Below are 19,914 nucleotides of genomic sequence, written 5' to 3' on the forward strand. Positions count from 1 at the left end.
TAATTATTTCTAAATCCTCCTTCAATGATTTAGTTAGCATATAACGCTGTTTACTTCTGTTCTTTTTAAAAAATGCCTCTATGATCCACAACTTAAGCAGTCTCAATATTTATAAATCTGGATTTTCAATCATACTACTAAAAACAAAGTCATGACACTGACCAACATTTCAGAAATCAGTGTAACAGAAACATAGCCAAAAAGAATATCCTACTCAACACACAAAACTGATTTTAAGACTCATGTAGCCAAAATGCAGCCCAAGAGTCCAATAGATTAGTACACAGAGCAACATTTCGTATATAATAAGTGCTCGGTACCTTTACAGAATAAAAAATCTGCATATAAAAAATATCTTTACAGAAACATATCTTGAATTTGTACATCACTACTGCTTACCCTTTCAGAATATCATGTTTAAAAAAAAAAAAAGATCCTTTCAGAGATTGCTTGCATGATACTGAGATTTTTTTTTTTTTTTTTTTTCGGTCTGTATAACTGATTCTTCCCAATATAAACTGATTTCATTCTTCACAGGACAATTCTTAAATGATTTAACTAAGAGTCCAGATCAACTAAATGAAGATATAATGTTATCTTTTAATCATCTAAAATCTCCTTGTCATTGGAAAGATAAATAAAATGTGATATCAATAGCCATAAAGATGTCATTCCAAAACTTGAAAGCTTTGTCAAACATGTACTTAGCAGTCACAGTTTCAAAGAATTCATCAAATCCTTTTGCCTACCATGACATGTCCTCCAAAGGTATCATAATCAAAGAACTGACATTGATTTTCAGCATAGCATGAGTCTTCCATTTCTCCTCGGATAACAATATTCTGGGTAAGAATTCCAACCTCAGCTCTCATGTCTACACCATCTATAATCTCACCCGTGTGCAGGAACTGAGGCGTTTCTGATTGACGAGGGCAAGGCAAAAATAACATCAGAACAAAGAAAATATAAAACTTACATCAAAAAGACAGTAATCTTTATAACTTCAAGACATTATTAAATTTATTATTTGTTTCCATTCTTCAATACCTCAGAACAAAAGAATCCCAGGAAGCAGGGATTTTATGGATTTTCTACTCTAATCACCCACACTCAATGCCCTTAACCCTCACTCCCAACTATCAAACCCACACACAGAGAGCTTACCCCTCCCTAAAGTACTGGGTCAGCTAAAAAGTTCCATTTGGGTTTTTCCAGAAGATGTTACATAAAAACTCAAACAAACTTTTTGGCCAAGCCAATAGCTCAGTCTTCTCTTGAGCAGCACCAATAATCTGGACCCCAACTAAGAATCCATGCTGTCTCTCTCTGCTTCCTGTCCATGTGCTCCTGTTCCACTCCCCTGAGGACACATGAATACCCAAGTGCATGCCAGCACCTAGGAAAGCTAATGGTTTTGTAGATGTTGATAATAGGGTGGAAAGTTTTTTTTGCTTCTCCTTCAAAACTAAAGTAACCTGCATTTGGACATTAACATTCCAGAAATAACCACCTTTTCTTTCCACTTCTTCTTTTAATATTATTATGCACTTTTAAATCCCTACCTTTACTAAAAACTTAGAAACACTTTACCAACAAGCTTTTATCTGATCTTAACTATACAAACTCAGGAAGGAAAGACACAAATAAACCAAATAATGGCGATTCATTATCATGTATACTTGTTAACAACAATGGGAATTTCCAAACAAAATTAATGCCAGATGGTATGATGATTTTTTAGTTTTTAGTTTTCTGCTTATGGCCTGTCTGGTCAAGAAGGAAATGTACAACACTGAGTGAAGCAGGAAAAACTGCCAAGTGAGTCAATTTCATTTTTTAAAGCAAAAAAGTTTCCTTTAACCTTGAAAGTTCTAAATTACCCATTGAGTGAGTACTTATTAAATAGCTACTCTAAATTCATTTGTTTTGTATCATAAATGTGTAATGCATAATTTTTATTACAGAAGCAAGGAAAGCAATATAATGAATGCACAATGAATCCCATAACTGAGGCAATGAAGGAAGCAGCTTTGCCTATCACCAGCCTCAAAATAAGTAACTGGTAAATGTCGGTCATCCTTTCTAAACAGAGTTTACAGTAAGGATCTCATTGTATATTGCTCTCTCTCAAAAAATACATTCATCAATGTATTTTTATTAGGAAATGTAGTATTATGAAAATATCTTTTTGGTTTCATTTTAAATATTTTCGAGATCTACTTCTGGCCAAGAAAGCAGACACTTAAAGACCATGAGTTTCATTTTTTTACATAAAAAAGAGACACTTCTATTTAAAAAATAAATCTAGTTTACTATTATCTAATAGCAGAAATTTAATAAAAAAGTTTGAAAGCATCTTGAAAAAAAAATTCAATCCATCTAGTTTGTATCTCTTTTTTTTTAAAACATAGAAACTGGCATAAAAACACTGATTTGTCTATAATACATCATTAACAACAACATTATTGCTCAATGACTACTTTTATCTCACATCCTCCGGGACTCTAGTGTTCAAAGCACCCCACTGCTAAGACCTTCAATATTGATGACGATGATGATGACAATGACGATAGAAGGAAAAACAAAGAATCCCAAGGATCATATCTCAAGAAGAGTGTTTCCCAAGAAGCCTTCTGAGCAGTCTGATACCTTTGACTTTGACCTGGAAGCGGCTGCACTCAGGACAGGGGAGAAGAGTAAACTCCTCTGCTTGGTACATGGAATAGTCCGTGCTTGCGACCACAATCTGATCTCCGGGTTCCCAGCTACTAACATCATCCAGCAGGTGCAGTTTTACTCCATCTATGGCCTCTACCCTGAAACCTGAAAAAGAAATACCTAGACCAAAAAGCAAGAAAGAAAGTGATTTTTTTTTTTTTTTCTAAAATCAACCCCTTCACCAATTCACAAATCAAAAGATAAATGTAAGTCAGCAATGCTTCAATCTGACCCATGCACAGGAAAAGATAGGACATGAACACACATAATCTTAACATTAAGAATAAAAGCTGGCCTTAGGTGATTTCTCACTTCTAGACCTTTGCTCATCACTTAGTCTCTGTCTACAGTGTCCATCCACTCTTAAATTTACCAACCAAGATACTATTCATCTTATAAAGTTCAGGCAAATCTTTCTGGACTTCCCAAACATCCTCTTGGAAGTAACCATTCTCTCCAGTATTCTTATTCTGTTATTTTTCTCTGGTGTGATTAGTGTCATTCCAATGGGAAGACAGCTCACCTTCCTGGAAGCTACATCAGTGAAGAGAGCAAAGCACAGCCACCATGTATTGACTGCTGTCTCACAGTGCAGACTCATAAAATGCCTACTGAAGGGATGAGTATCCCCTCTATCATCTGCAAAGTGACCTAAAGGCCACATGATAGTGCCCCAGTCCAACACAGCACCTTTCCTGGGATAACATCAGACTTGCAATCCAGGAACTACTAATTTCTGATCTTTCCTGAGACCCCCTTCTGAAACTCACAGTTGGTTCCCAACTAGGCAGATGGAAACTGAAAAGCTGACCCAACATCTCTCTAACTTGTACTCTTTAACATGCAACCAAGAGCAGAAGCTTCTGCACTGCTTCTACACTGTTCCCTGCTTCTCAAAGTGTCCATGATATAATCTGTCATGGTCCAAAACCTGATTTAATGCAAATGAATATGGAATAGATGGAAGCTATGGAAAATATGGAAATGTGGGGAAACACCATATTTCAAAGATATCTGTTTACTATCTGTATTTCAGTATCACCTTTCCAATTAACTGACAAACTACTCTGGGGCTACTTGAAGATACTGACCCTAAAAGTCGATGAGGGACTTCCCTGGTGGTCCAGTGGCTAAGACTCCAAGTTTACAGCGCTTGGGGACCCAGATTCGATCCCTGGTCGGGACAACATATCCTGCATGCCATAACTGAAGTCCCGCACACCACAACTAAGAGTTGGTGCAGCCAAATAAACAAATATATTTTTTTTAATTTAAAAAAAATAATAGTCAATGATAGGAATAAAAAAAACTCATTTACTTAAGTTAGAGGAATCAAAATGCAGGATATTTAGGCAAGACACAAAGAATAATACAAATATTCTTACAGTCTTAGGGATACTTGATAATATCTAACCTGAGCAAGTTCTGAAATCTCCTCCACTAGACTGATCTACCATGCTTTCCTGTTTCTACAAAGCACCAAAACAAAACAGAAGAAAAAAAAAAAAAAAGGAAGGAACCTAATAAATGTAAAGCATTTTTCATTATGTTTCTTTCACATAAATACTAAAGCCCATAATGGAATTTTGTCTAAATAAAGATAATAACTATCAATGATAGCTAACAATTGTTGGAATTTCACATACATAATAACCTTTCATCAAAACAGCTTTGAGATAGAGGAACTATTATATGCATTAGAGATAAAAGAAGCAAAGGTCAGGGAATCTGACTAATAGCTGAAAGAAGATAGTCTATCTAATAGCTAAAAAAAAGCCCACAATGAATGCTAATTTAATTTCAGAGTCCAATTTTCCTAACCTCGATACCATTCTTCCTTCCTAAAAACTAAAACAGGCAGGATAAGAGTAAAGATAAGCCAAAATATCATGGTAGCAATGATAATCACTACCCCAAATTTCAGATTTAACCAAAAAGATTTATCTAAAAAAGGGAAACTAAGAAACATTAAATTATTTTCATAAAAAATTTCAATGATGCTTTTTAAAAAATTTGTAGATAAATAAGTTTTAACTTAAAAGATCATTGGAATTTGTTTCTGTTTTAAAAAAAAAAAGCAAGGTTACATAGAGGAAAATCTGTATTATTCAACAATTCTTCACTCTTTTCTGGATGTAGATGAAAATCCTTTCTGAGATATCTCCTACTGGCACTAATGAACTTGAAGTATGAAAGAAAATATGTTCATCATCCTAGCTTCCTGTAGTGACTTTCTACCTCTTCCAGAAAATAGGAAACACTAACACAGAACACAAACAATATCCTACAATAGATAGCTAGAATGTGTACTTTCCCAGAAATGAGCAGTCATTGGTAATGTGAAAATGTAAGCAAAATTTCTCAAAAGGAAATGTTGACTCCAAGTTTGTCATCCTCTGCCTGGAATCTTACTGAAAGAAGTTCCACTAAACTCTTCATGCAAGTCCAAATTCCTGCTCAGAAATATTTCTCATCTACCTATGTTTTTTGCCAGAGGCAACCATGATGTGGTTGAAAGAGCAATAGTCTTGGAGGCAGGAAACTTAGCCTTGATTCCAGTCTCCTCATCCATAATAGATACCATCTCCTCACCTCAAACTCAGAAGGCTGCTTAAATGGAGCATGTGGAAGTCTTATTACATACCAGGAACGGTTTATCTGTTTGTTTTAAAGCAAAAGACTCTTTTTTTAATTACAAGGATACAAAATACAGTTATATCCCAAGTCATGTTTGCATTACTGTTAAAACAGCTAACCTTTATTGAGTGCTTATTATATACTCTGTGCTAAAAACTTCATATTCTTCATGTTTGATATTCACAGCAGCCCTATGTGGTAGTTTCCATTATTATCCCCATTTTCAGATGAGGAAACTAAGGGTTAGGAAGTTGAAGTCATATGCCATCATCATATAGTAAGCAAAAGGCTGGGACATGAACCCAGGCATTCTGTCTCCAGAAATCCATTTCAGTGAATACTTTACTACAGTACTGCTAAAAACAGAAGTATGTGCCCAGCCTAAAATAAACCTTTCTGGGTAATTACAGATGTAATAAAGCACCTTTTAATTACTCATTTCACATTAATTTTGGTATAATACTGGGTTGGAAAAGAAAGGTGGTGGGCAAGCACAGACAGGAGGCTGCCAATTCACCTGGAGCCAAAAAAATCTAGCAGCAAAACACAGAAATTCTTCAGTGAATTTCCTTTAAAAAAAAAAAAAAAAGAGTACCATTGTTATACACGATAGTTCTTCTGAAAGGTGGATTCTAATTTTCAGAATATGCTGAAGAAAAGTAAAGGCCTAAGATAACTTTATAATATATTATTTAAGGAAAGGAAAGCAGGTTTAAACAAAATGAACACTAGGGGAGGGAACATAGATTTTAAATGCTAATTAACTCTGAATGATAGGGTGAAACATTAATTTTAACTTTATACTTTTTCCAGTTTGACTATAAGATAAACATAGTAGCTGAATTATCAAGGAAACATTGCTAAGAAAATGAGTAATTTGTTTACACAGCATGTGTTCAAAGGTAATATTTGTCGATAGAGCTATATAACAATAAGATCCAACATACAAAACCAGTTCACTATCACAGAACATAATCAAAGACAGCTCACCCTATCACATCCAGATTGGTTCAACTGATAGTAAGTCTAGGAAACTAAATCTAGGATCTAAATCTAGGAAATCCATTAACCACACCTAATGACTCAAGAGTGAAGAACAATGTCCAACTGAGGATGCCTAAACTAGATCATTTTCTAATCCAGAAAAAAAAAGTTTTGTTTCGGCCTAAAAGATCAACTAAAGTTGGAAAACTATAGGTTTCATCTTCAACCAGTTGAGAAATCAAAATAGACTATCATTTGAATATAATGCCACTTTAAAAAACATCTGCCACAATACTTACCAACGTATTAACAAGAGTATAAACTGTGCTTGCCTACCTTCAATCCATTCACTATACGCTGTCACAGAGAACTTCTGACCATCCACAGTATAAAATTCTCTTTGGGCGAGAGCCTTCCCTCCACTACTATGATTCTCATAGTTTCTTACAGACTCATTGCAAGAAGTACTGCCACCGTCAATGACACCAACCAAAGCCCAAGCTTGCCTAGAAGGAAAAAGAGCAGGTGCAACTGATTATTTGTCATGGTACTGACCCAAATCCCCAACACAGATGTTATGACAGGTGCTATTAATTCTATTTCATTTTTGTCAATCCCTCCAACTCTTCTTCCACCATGTGGTTGCAAGCCCAAACTTGACTGAAAAAACTGACATCACAGAAGGAAATGCACCTGGATTTTAAATCCCTGTTTGTCCAGTTCTGTAACAGGTGAAACACTGATTACTATGATTTCAATCAATCATTGACTTCCTCAGTTCATACTCTTTTCATTCACATTATTTTTTATTAATTTTTTTTCTAATCTTCTGGCCACTCAACATGTGGGGTGTCAGTTTCCAACCAGATATGAAACCCGCATCCCTTGCATTAGAGGACAGTGTGTGTTAGTCACTCAGTTGTGTCCGATTCTCTGCGACCCCAAGGACTGTAGCCCACCAGGCTCCTCTGGCCATTGAATTCTCCAGGCAAGAATACTGGAATGGATTGCAACTCCCTTCTCCGGGGGATCTTCCCGACCCAGGGACTGAACCCGGGTCTCCTGCATTGCAAGCAAATTCTTTACCATCTGAGCCACCAGGGAAGCCCCCATTTCTTTCTAAACGATTATTGCCTGGTCTCTTTTCCACTCTTATCTCTGCAATGCTCTCAAATCTAACTAGATAATAGAATCATATGGGAGCTTTAGAAACATATCCAAGCTTAGACCCAGCCCACACCAATGCAACCAACATCTCTACAGGTGGGGCCTAGAATTAGTCTGTTTTAAAGTTTCCCAGATGCTCTGACTGTGCAGCCACACTGGAGAACCACCAAGTTAAGACCAGCGGTTCTCAAACTTCATTGGTATCAGAATTAAATGTAAGGCTTGTTAAACCAGACTGCTGGGCCCCACCTTCTGACTGTTTGACGTGGGGTCATAGAATTACTGACAAGTTCCCAGGTGATGCTGATGCTGCTGGGAACCACACTGAGAACCTGAGTCACAGGTCAGAGGTTAAAGCAGTAAGTGTCATCTTTGACTGCACACACTGCCAGTGGGGAGTGGGGAGGATGTGCTACGCTTCAGAGATCCGGATGTAAATGATGTACAGTGGGCCCTGGGCATGGGTTTTTTTAAGATCTCAGGTGTGCAAACAAAGCTGAGACCACTGGGTTATTAGTTTACTATTATTAAAGCTATAGAATCACTATTCGACAGGTTTTTAATTTTATATGCTTTATATCTATTTGTTGAAAGCAACACACTTGAAAAACACCATTTTATTACTGTGATACTGTGATAAACATTCCAGGAACTTTGCTCAAGCTTATGATCAAAGTCAATTCAAAAAAAAAAGAAAGAAAGAACAAAGACAAAACATCAGAAAATTAGCCTTAAGACTCCTGGTTTAAAACATGAAAAGAAAAATCTCAGCTTCCTATTGTAGAGGGAAAAAATGCCAAATATAATCTATGCTAGACAGATGGCTGGATATTCACAGATGAAAGTTAACCAATGCATGCCTACATCCTTACAAATCCCACACCCGCCCCTGCATGGATTAGCTACTCTTTGGCTGACTGTGCTTTATAGCTCTATTTATATTCTTTGATACAGCAGAAAGAATCAAATGAAGAATGCTTCAGTTTATTATCTCCTATATGAGGGAAGGAGAGAAAGACTATCAGAGGCTTTCTTTATTTACCAGAACTGCCTCAGCAACTGCAAAACAATGTTCTATTCTACTGACACTATCTCCAAAACACTCCTACTTCCCTCCTCCACTTGAGGAAAATTTCAACGTGCCAGAACATTATCTTCAAAGGGGCATGTTTATGTACCCTGGAGATAATGGCAAAGCAAAGGAACATTGGCAAAGGATCACAATTCTAATTTCTCCGTCAAATCAGCCTCAATATTTTAAAAGGAATTTGAAAACAATAGGGAGAATATTACCCTAAAAGGTAAACAAAACATTCAGAGCTAATGATCACACAAATCCAGAACAATAATGACATAAGGAAACAAAAGTTATTATCTCTGGTACTACTGGATAATGAAATAGAGTGGGTGTCTGAGCAGACCATGCCTTCACTCCTAGGTCTATCAATTGTAGAAATACCTGCACATGAGCATAAAGAGAAGCTCCAGTACTTTGGCCACCTGATGCAAAGAGTCGACTCATTAGGAAAGACTGTTGCTGGGAAAGACTGGGGGCAAGAAAAGAAGGGGGCGATAGAGGATGAGATGGTTGGATGACATCACTCACTCACTGGACATGAGTTTGAGCAAACTCTGGGAGATGGTGAGGGACAGGGAAGCCTGCATGCAGCAGTTCATGGGATCACAGAGTGGGACATGACTTAGCGACTGAACCACAAATATTCCGTGTGAGTAAAAAGCTTTAAAACCATTACAGACCTTTTTTCTTCACTAATTTTTGTCTTCTTAACTTTCTCTACCACTTCTATAGATAACATCCATTCCAACACTGACCAAAGGAAAAAATAATAAACTAGATAAATCAACCACCAAAGGAAAAAAAGAGAAACTAGATCATTTCAACATGCCAGTTTTGAAGTTCGCTAACTTCACTGCAGATATCCCCTGACTTTATTGTGAAAAGTAAGCAGAAAACTTCTGTTTTCTTTGTAAATGTTGAGCCAGCTACTTCCCCAGAACTGCATCAGGAAATCATGATTAATCAGAATATGGCACAAGAACACAAGAATAAATTGTAGGCATGAATACTACTATTTGGATGAACTTCCTAGCCCTCCAACTTGTGCCAGGGTCTCACAGGACAGTGCCAATCAAACAAGATTCAAATGAAAGGATTCAAAAAACAAAAGAAAAAAAAGAGAGAGAAAGAAAAGAAAAAGAAACCTGTTCATGTTCCACCCCTCCTCATGCTTTTAAGACAATTTTTACACCTTAGCTCAGAATGAGGCCCTAACCTTTCAACTCCAATTCAAAGCAAGAGGCAACCAGACTTCCAAATTGTAGTGGCCATTCTGACACCTGACTTTCTCCATCACACTCTCCTCTCACACAGACACAGATTCTAATACGCAGCAGGAAGGAAAGTAAAAAAAGATATGTTTGGGGCTTCCCTGGTAGTCCAGTGGTTGGGAGTCCACCTGCCAATGAGGAGAACATGGGTTTGATCCCTGGTCCAGGAGGATCCCACCAGCTGAGGGGCAACTGGGCCCTCAAGCGGCAACTACTGAGCCTGAGGGCCCTCGAGTCCGTGCTCCGCAACAAGCCACCAAAACGCAAAACCCAAGCACCACAGCTAGAGAGCAGCCTCAGCTCGCCACAACTAGAGAAAGCCCTTGCAGCAAGGAAGACCCAGCACGGTCAAAAAAAAAAATTAAAAGTTGTAAAATATATCTTCATGCTAAAAAAAAAAAAAGATATGCATGCCCACCTGTAGCCCAGCCCTTGGATCAGCTTACTTCCCAGCCGGTCCTGGATCATTTGTATGGTTCCTTGTAAGAGGCTTTTAACAGCTGAATCTCCAACAGCTATGGCAACAATCCGTCCTGGATCCTGGTCTCTCAGGAATTTCTGAAGTCGCCTACTTTCATTTTGGAATTCATGGGTATCAAATCTCTCAATTTCCAAAATTTTGGCTGTGTCTTGATCAATGACCCTCACATTGAGGCCCCTGGAAAAGTCCTTTTTAAAGGCATAGGAGCCAAAGGTCAAGCCTGAAGAATTCAGAGTTCTCACCAACAACGTCCATGATGCCTTCTGTGTCCCATGTAATTCCAGTGTCCCGCCAGCTTCCACACCAATAAATTTTTTGCCAAATGTTGGCATACTTTCACCTTCATCTGACTTGCCATACAAGGCAATTGTCGCTTTGGATTTATAGCGGCATTTTTCTGCTCCAATATGAAGCGCCCCACCATCCTTGATCAGGATGTAACGAGTCCTCAAAGTAATATTTCTGGATCCATCTTTATCGTCCCCAAATACAAGCAGTCCTGCAGGGAATAACACTAAGTAAGCCAGTTTCTGAAATATCTTTCTAAGATACAGAGAAATAGCTTTCATCTTAAGAGGGGAAAAAAGCACTTCCGCAGTTAAGTTGGGAGAAGGAATTTACTAAAAGTCTGCTTAGAAAATGGAATCTGTTTTCAAAACAAAGAAATGGAGAATTCGTATCTCAACACGCTAAACATGCCCATGTGTAAGAATTTCAATCCATTCACTTTAAAGGTAAATCATTTATAGAAAAATATCTAAGACTCTACAAATCTGAATCTCATTTTTACCTATATCCTACCTTAATTCTCTCATCACTCTCCATAGTTGTAACAAAGATTTAGCTATGAGAGATGACCTTCTGGAGCTCTTTCTTTCTGTATAAATCAATGGTCTTGACTTGAGTGATTTCTAAGGCCCTTCTAGCTGTTGAATTCTACGGTTCTAACTTAGGAATCTTTCCTGTCTCCACAGTTAGAGTGACACCACATTCTAAATGCCAACAATAGTTTTCTACATAAAGAACATCAAATGTTGCTGTTCCCATAGACAGGGGCGGTTCCTCACCTCCATCCTGAATAACTATAGAATTCACTGTGGCATCTGAGGTCAGACGAAACATATCTCCTTCCTTGATAACAACTTGTTTTGCAGAATCTTGTCCTGGATCCCAGTTCCTGAGACGGGGGTTTTGATCTGGGCAATTCTCTATAAAACAAAGCAACATCAATACCCCATTAAACCAACAAGACACAAAAATACCTTCAGCCAAATTCAAGTACTACTGTTGTTTATTGCAACTTGCAAGTAATGGGCTGACATATTTTCTTTCCATAACGATGGAATTCCTATCCCATCCCACCAAGCAGAGCTATGTCAAATCCTTTACTTCCTCAAAACATAAAAAAGGTTTCACCACAAAAGCAAGTTGCTGCCACCTAGTTTGGGTCAGAGTCCAGTAAAAACAGAGTTCCCCTGAAATATCTACCCTGGAAACAAATCAACAGTAAGAGGCAAAACTCTGAATTGTGTTTAGAAAAGAAAATAAGTTCACAATACTGATAGATTAAAAAAAAAAAAGAAAAAAAAAACAGGAAAATTGCTAAGCAATAAGTATATTAGGTCTTCCCAGGTTCCTTCCTATGCTTGGAGAATCATAAAGCAGGTGATAATGGCACTTCCTTTATCACAAAGGCAGCTGCTGATAAATTGAGGTATCTTCAGACATGTACATTTCCCCAACAAAACTGCAAGAGGCAAATGGCCAAAAACATGACTTCTCATTTTCAGAGATGAGGAAACTACAGATTAGAGAAGCCAAACCCAAGACTACTCGGCAAGTTGACTGATATGAAAGTTCCCCTTTAAGAAATGACGTTTACTTTCCTTGCAGTGTTCCTTTGCTAGAATTTGCCTCTTGAATAGATGATGATGAAAATACAAAAAGTATTTTGCATTGCCAAAGCTATTTAATGCATGAGACCTTTCATTTCTGCTATAATTTGGAAGAGAGAGAAAAAAAATATCACACCAATTTTTTTAAATTTATTTTTAATGTTAGGATAATTATAATATTGTGTTGATTTCTCCCATACAGCAACATAGATCAGCCACAGATATACATATGTCCTCTTCCTCTGGAGCCTGCCTCCCACCTCTCACCCTATCCCACTCCTCTAGATTGTCACAGAGCCCTGGTTTGAGTTTCCTGAATCATACAACAAATCCCCACTGGCTACTTTACATATGTTAGTGTATATGTTTCCATGCTACTCTCTCCATTATCACATCAATTTTGACCAATTAATGACCAAGTAGTTACGGAGGACCAATTTGTCCACTCTGGACTAGATAGTGTAAAATTCATGAAGTTCATAATATATAAAATTTAGAATGAGCTCACAGCCCTTAGAGTATATAATCTAGTTTTGTATGAAATAATACTGAAAAATATGGTAGTTTCTTTAGATGCAAAAAAGCTCAGAGAAAGGAGAGGTGGCACTAGAGTAACTGAGACAGCTTCAGTGGAGCAGACCTAGACCCCCAAAGAGTGGACAGAATTTAAATAAGAGGAGCATGAAGGGGAGATATGAACGCTAGCGATGCAAATATCCCTTATGGTCCAAGTCCATTTCGTTGCTCATTTAGAATAGCCAGATGTCACCTACATTTAAACTAAGCAAAGATTAGAAAGGACAGGATACACTTGTATGAAGGTGGAAGGTATATACTACAGGATAATGTGAGAAAAAGTAGAGATACTGCGTACATCACAAAGACATAGTTTTTTATAGGAAGTAAACTGTGATTCCTTGTTTTGAACTTGCACACCACTAATGCAAACATCTATTTCTAAGTATTCATGTTGGTTTATGCTTTCTCTTTGAGGTGATAGTAACCACTACCATTAAAATTAGTCCTACTAGGTAAGACCTTGGCAATTACTTCATGGAATTAATTTTTGTCCTAGCAGCTTTATAATCACTGAAATTTAACTCTGATAAATCAATGATCATCACTAATATACTAAGAATAGTCAAACTTTTCAAAGAAACAAGAACCATCTTAAATTCATTCTGACTTAATATTGAGTATTTCTTGAGCTTTTCTTGTTCCTCCCTCTCCACCCATAAAACATTTAACTGGAATTCTCCATCATATCACAAGCAAATGTAGGTCCCAAGAAACAAGCAATGGACCCAGTTAGAGAAGAAAATCCAGAAGGAAACTAATCTCAAAAGATCTAAAGCCTACTATAATACTTATATAATTCCTCTTGTTTATAAATATTTAAATATTTATATTATATTCACTAAAAAATTTTTATCACCCAAAATTCCAATCTGTTTTTTTCCAGTAAAGTACATTTAATGAGAAAACATGCAGTCTGCAGAAAGCATCAAAAAATAGCTTAGCCAGCCCCACCTTCTTGGCTACCCACTTATTGAATAGTGGGATCCATTATTAAAGTTATGTAACAGCAGTAACCACAGTAGGGCTGATTCTGAAATATTTCAGCGCCAGATCTTTCCACTGATATTCTGCCCTTATACTGCCAAAATGTGAAACTAAAAAATGTTGATTCAAGGAACCACATCACCAATTCACTGTCTTAGCTGGAATATGAAAATGTCAATTAAAACCACAGATTTTAGCTCTGATTTTCCATAATCTAGCATCCATTTACTGTATATTGCTTGGAAAGAATGAATCAACAGCAGCGAACTTGGTTATTTTTCTGGAGAAAAGAGGAAAGAAAGTCAATGGTACGTGCAATGAAAAGCAATGTCGCAAGTTCTTCATGCGGCCCACTGGCTTGGCCAACAAAGATGTTGAGAGACACCTCCACATCACTCTGTCAGAAAGATAAAAGCAACATTTTATATTAACACAAAACCTAGAATCTAGAAAAAATGGCATAGAGGAACTTATTTGCAAAGCAGAAATAGAGACATACCAAGGAAGGAAGGTAGGGTGGGATGGACTGGGAGATTGGGATTGACATACATACATTACTATGTATAAAATAGATAACTAATGAGAACCAACTGTATAGCAAAAGGAACTCTACTTAATGCTCTATGGTGACCTAAATGGGAAGGAAATCCAAGGAAGAGGGAAATACATGTATACGTACGGCTGATTCACTTTGCTGTACAGCAGAAACTAACACATTATACAGCAACTACACTTCAAGAAAAAACAAACAAACACATATACATTAAAAAAAAAAAAGTCAAAGAACATCTCTCTTACTTCAGGTCTACTTCTTTATAAGAATTGAAATTACCTCCCCCTAAACCTTAAAGTCTCTAAGACCCCTAAATCATCCATGAAAACCAAATAGACTAATGTTTCTGAGTCATAACCCATAAGTGAAAGCGTGTTAGTGACTCAGTCATGTTCAACTCTTTGCAACCCCATGGACTGTATCCCGCCAAGATCCTGTCCATGGAATTCTCCAGGCAAGAATACTGGAGTGGGTAGCCATTCACTTCTCCAGGGGATCTTCTCAACCCAGGGATCAAACCCAGGTCTCCTGCATAGCAAGCAGATTCGTTACCATCTGATTCATTCCAGGGAAGCCTATAACCAGTAAAATACTTCTCAAATGTTACATCCATTTAAGAAGGCACTAATTCACCTAGACCCAGACATCCTGGAAAGTAAAGTCAAGTGGGCCTTATAAAGCATCACTATGAACAAAGCTAGTGGAGGTGATGGAATTCCAGTTGAGCTATTTCAAATCCTAAAAGATGATGCTGTGAAAGTGCTGCACTCAATATGCCAGCACATTTGGAAAACTCAGCAGTGGCCACAGGACTGGAAAAGGTCAGTTTTCATTCCAATCCCAAAGAAAGGCAATGCCAAAGAATGCTCAAACTACCGCACAATGCACTCATCTCACACGCTAGTAAAGTAATGCTCAAAATTCTCCAAGCCAGGCTTCAGCAATATGTGAACCGTGAACTTCCAGATGTTCAAGCTGGTTTTAGAAAAGGCAGAGGAACCAGAGATCAAATTGCCAACATCTGCTGGATCATGGAAAAAGCAAGAGAGTTCCAGAAAAACATCTATTTCTGCCTCATTGACTATGCCAAAGCCTTTGACTGTGTGGATCACAATCAACTGTGGAAAATTCTTAAAGAGATGGGAATACCAGACCACTTGACCTGGTCCTGAGAAACCTATATGCAGGTCAGGAAGCAACAGTTAGAACTGGACATGGAACAACAGACTGGTTCCAAACAGGAAAAGGAGTACGTCAAGGCTATATATTGTTACCCTGCGTATTTAACTTTATATGCAGAGTACATCATGAGAAACGCTGGGCTGGAAGAAGCACAAACTGGAATCAAGATTGCCGGGAGAAATATCAACAACCTGAGATATGCAGATAACACCACCCTTATGGCAGAAAGTGAAGAGGAACTAAAAAGCCTCTTGATGAAAGTGAAAGAGGAGAGTGAAAAAGTTGGCTTAAAGCTCAACATTCAGAAAACGAAGATCATGGCATCTGGTCCCATCACTCCATGGGAAATAGATGGGGAAACAGTGGAAACAGTGTCAGACTTTAGCTTTTTGGGCTCCAAAATCACTGCAGATGGTGATTGCAGCCATGAAATTAAAAGACGCTTACTCCTTGGAAGAAAAGTTATGACCAACCTAGATAGCATATTCAAAAGCAGAGACATTTGCCAACAAAGGTCCATCTAGTCAAGGCTATGTATGGTTTTTCCTGTGGTCACGTATGGATGTGAGAGTTGGACTGTGAAGAAAGCTGAGTGCCAAAGAATTGATGCTTTTGAACTGTGGTGTTGGAGAAGACTCTTGAGAGTCCCTTGGACTGCAAGGAGATCCAACCAGTCCATTCTAAAGGAGATCAGTTCTGGGTGTTCACTGGAAAGAATGATGCTAAAGCTGAAACTCCAGTACTTTGGCCACCTCATGCGAAGAGTTGACTCATTGGAAAAGACTGATGCTGGGAGAGATTGGGGGCAGGAGGAGAAGGGGACGACAGAGGATGAGATGGCTGGATGGCATCACTGACTCGATGGACATGAATTAGAGTAAATTCCGGGAGTTGGTGATGGACAGGGAGGCTGTGATTTGCGGGGTCGCAAAGAGTCGGACATGACTGAGCAACTGAACTGAACTGAATTCAACAAAAATCTGTTGCAGACGATAAAAAGTGCAGACCAATATGGTGCTAATCCTGGTGTCCTAGTCTGCTTTCTCCACAGCTTTGAGCCCTTTGATTTTTAGAGATGGATGGGGTGTATTATAAGGCCAGTCTTCATTGGTACTGGGGTTTCCCAAGTGGCTCAGAGGCAAATAATTTGCCTGCCAATGAAGGAGACGCTGGAGCTGTAGGTTCGATCCGTGGGTTGGGACGATCCCCTGAAGGAGGAAATGTCAACCCACTCCAGTTATTCTTGCCTGGGAAATCGCATGGACAGAGGAGCCTGGTGGGCTACAGTCCATAGGGTTGTAAAGAGTCAGGCATGACTAAGCACACACACATTTTAGCAATACTAGATTGAGGCTGACCGACAATATCATTCCAATTACTGCTATGTTACCAACTCAAAAAGCAAAAACCATTTAAGAAATTAAAATCTCCTTAAATGAAGTTTAACTATGAAGACAAGTGTATCAGAACTTATACCCACTAATGGATATTTTCCTTTAAGGATACACATTATTCCTCAAAAATACTGGGAGCTTCTCTTTTGGAACTGTCCCCTCAATTGGTTTCAAATGGCAGAACACAAATCCTATCGCTTTCACTTTTTTCCCCAATTAAATGTACTTTATCACTGCATTTAGTAATTCTTATTACTAAAAACTTGTGGCAATCTGAAAATCATCCCTATTACAAAAGATGAAATTGTGCCACCACAAGATTTCAGTAAAGACTCTTAAAATTACTATTTTGAAAAGAAATGTTCCAAGAAGGTCTTGAGCCCTGGAGCAAAGTGGCAAAATGGAAAGGAAGAGCAATCTTTTATCATTTTCAATGGATTCCTTTAACAATTGCTCTCATTCATAAGAAGTTATAGCTCCTATTATCTAATTATATATGTTAGCTAGGGCCAACTTAAGATAACAAAAGATATTTCAGGATTTATTCTATTTCCTTCCCTTCTTTCTTCTCCTACATGCACTCACCATCTGGAGCATATTTTGAGGATATTCCTAAAATGACTGCAAGGGCAACAAAAAATGAAAAACTAGTAATAGCAAAGCAAATGAAAGTATTTTTGTGCCTCTTCTGCTTTCGGCGCTCTCTCTGGACTTGCTGTTCCTCAGATGAAAAAGCAAAGCTGGCCTGGGCTTCCTGTCGGATGGAGGTAAATTTGGCTGAAGCTTGGCTCTTTGGAGGAGGAGGGGGACGCAGTGGGACAACCTTCCCTGGAACATAGCCAGATGAACGATGGCTGTTTCCATTCTGAGGTTGCAGGAAAGCAGGGGAGTGTCCCCTGGAATTAGTGGCATGCATGATACACCGTCACTGTGAAAAGAAACAAACAAACAAACAAAAATTTAGGCTCAGAAATGTGAGAACTGTAATGCCTTTTTTTTTAGTGTGGTAAAATGTATATAACACGAAACTTAACATTTTAACCATTTATAAATGTATAATCCATTCACAATGTTGTACAACCATCACAATCATCCATTTCCAGGGCATTTTCATCATCCCAAACAGAAACTCTGTACCCATGAAGCAAAAACATTTCCCTCCTTCTCGCCAGTCACCACTGTAATGACTTTTTTGAAAATATCAAGTCAGCTTACATCCTGATATATTAAACTATGTCAACAACCACCTTCAGTGATCTGCTTCTAATGCCACTGCTTCTCCACCCTACACACTATAATCACCTGATAATGTTAATGCCCAATGCCACACCCCAAATATTGTCAGGAGGCAAGCAACCATATCTTTTAAATGACACAGATTTTCTAATGGGCATCTTGGTTGAAAACCACTGTTCTGGGGCAGTTTTTCTCAACTGTGCATAAGATTCACAAGGGAAGCTTATATTCCTAGGCTCTCCACCCCACTGATTCTGGCTCAGTGGGTGGAAAGAGGGCCCTGGAGTTAATATTTTTAAAATGTACCTTGGTGACACTGAATCAGGTTTTCACCCTTGAGTATAATTACTGTAAAGCTTTTCAAATTGAAGTTAAAGTCTATCTGTAATATGAGGGCCACAAGGTGGTCCTAACAAGTTCCAAAAGGCAAGCATACATGTTTCAGTTCAGTTCAGTTCAGTCACTCAGTGGTGTCCAACTCTTTGCAACCCCATGGACTGCAGCACACCAGGCCTTCCTGTCCATCACCAACTCCTAGAGCTTGCTCAAACTCATGTCCATTGAGTCGGTGATGCCATCCAACAACTCATCCTCTGTCGTCCCCTTCTCCTCCTGCCTTCAATCTTTCCCAACATCAGGGTCTTTTCACATGTCAGTTCTTCTCATCAGGTGGCCAAAGTAATGGAGTTTCAGCTTCAGCATCAGTCCTTTCAGTAAAAATTCAGGACTGATTTCCTTTAGGAAGGACTGGTTGGATCTCCTTGCAGTCCAAGGACTCTCAAGAGTCTTCTCCAACATCACAGTTCAAAAGCATCAATTCTTCGGTGCTCAGCTTTCTTTATAGTCCAACTCTCACATCCATACATGACCACTGGAAAAACCAAAGCTTTGACCAGATGCACATTTGTTGGCAAAGTAATGTCTCTGCTTTTTAATATGCTATCTAGGTTGGTCATAACTTTTCTTCCAAAGAGCAAGTGCCTTTTAATGTCATGGCTGTAGTCACCATCTGCAGTGATTTTGGAGCCCAAGAAAATAGTCTGTCACTGTTTCCATTTTTTCCCCATCTATTTGCCATAAGTGATGGGACTGGATGCCAGAAGTGATGGGACTGGATGCCATGATATTCCTGAATGTTGAGTTTTAAGTCAGCTTTTTCACTTTCCACTTTTACCTTTATCAAGAAGCTCTTTAGTTCCTCTTCACTTTCTGCCATAAGGGTGGTGTCATCTGCGTATCTGAGGTTATTGATATTTCTCCTGGAAATCTTGATTCCAGCTTGTGCTTCATCTAGCCTGGCATTTAGCATAATGTACTCTGCATAGAAGTTAAATAAGCAGGGTGACAATATACAGCCTTGACATATTCCTTTCCCAATTTGGAACCACTTGTTGTTCCATGTTCCATTCTAACTATTGCTTCTTGACCTGCATACACATTTCTCAGGAGATAGGTAATGTGGTCTGGTATACCCACCTCTTCAAGAATTTTTCCATAGTTTGTTGTGTCAAAGGCTTTAGTGTCATCAATGAAGCAGATGTTTTTCTGGAATTCTCTTGCTTTTTCTATGATCCAGTGGGTGGATGTTAGCAACTTGATCTCTGCCTTTTCTAAATCTGGCTTGGACATGTGGAAGTTCATGATTCATGTACTGTTGAAGCCTGGCTTGGACAATTTTGAGCATTATTTTGTGTGAGATGAGTGCAACTGGGCAGTAGTTTAAGCATTCTTTGGCATTGTCTTTCTTTGAGAATG

The 19,914-nt window shown here is 38.4% G+C and overlaps 1 protein-coding gene across 1 annotated transcript in view; it reads right to left on the reverse strand.

Annotated features, from left to right (window-relative positions):
• TMEM2 (transmembrane protein 2) overlaps positions 1-19,914 on the reverse strand; it is an 81,610-nt gene that overhangs the window by 46,314 nt on the left and 15,382 nt on the right. Inside the window, exons 2-7 of the mRNA XM_005683745.3 lie at positions 17,509-17,851; positions 11,404-11,544; positions 10,274-10,835; positions 6,676-6,845; positions 2,650-2,838; positions 750-919 (exon numbers count right to left, since the gene is read on the reverse strand). Coding sequence (XP_005683802.1) covers positions 750-919; positions 2,650-2,838; positions 6,676-6,845; positions 10,274-10,835; positions 11,404-11,544; positions 17,509-17,839 — 1,563 coding nt within the window. The 5' untranslated portion in view covers positions 17,840-17,851. The remainder of the gene's footprint in view (positions 1-749; positions 920-2,649; positions 2,839-6,675; positions 6,846-10,273; positions 10,836-11,403; positions 11,545-17,508; positions 17,852-19,914) is intronic.

The sequence above is a fragment of the Capra hircus genome, chromosome 8 (genome assembly GCF_001704415.2).
Source record: "Capra hircus breed San Clemente chromosome 8, ASM170441v1, whole genome shotgun sequence".
Lineage (NCBI taxonomy): Eukaryota > Metazoa > Chordata > Mammalia > Artiodactyla > Bovidae > Capra > Capra hircus.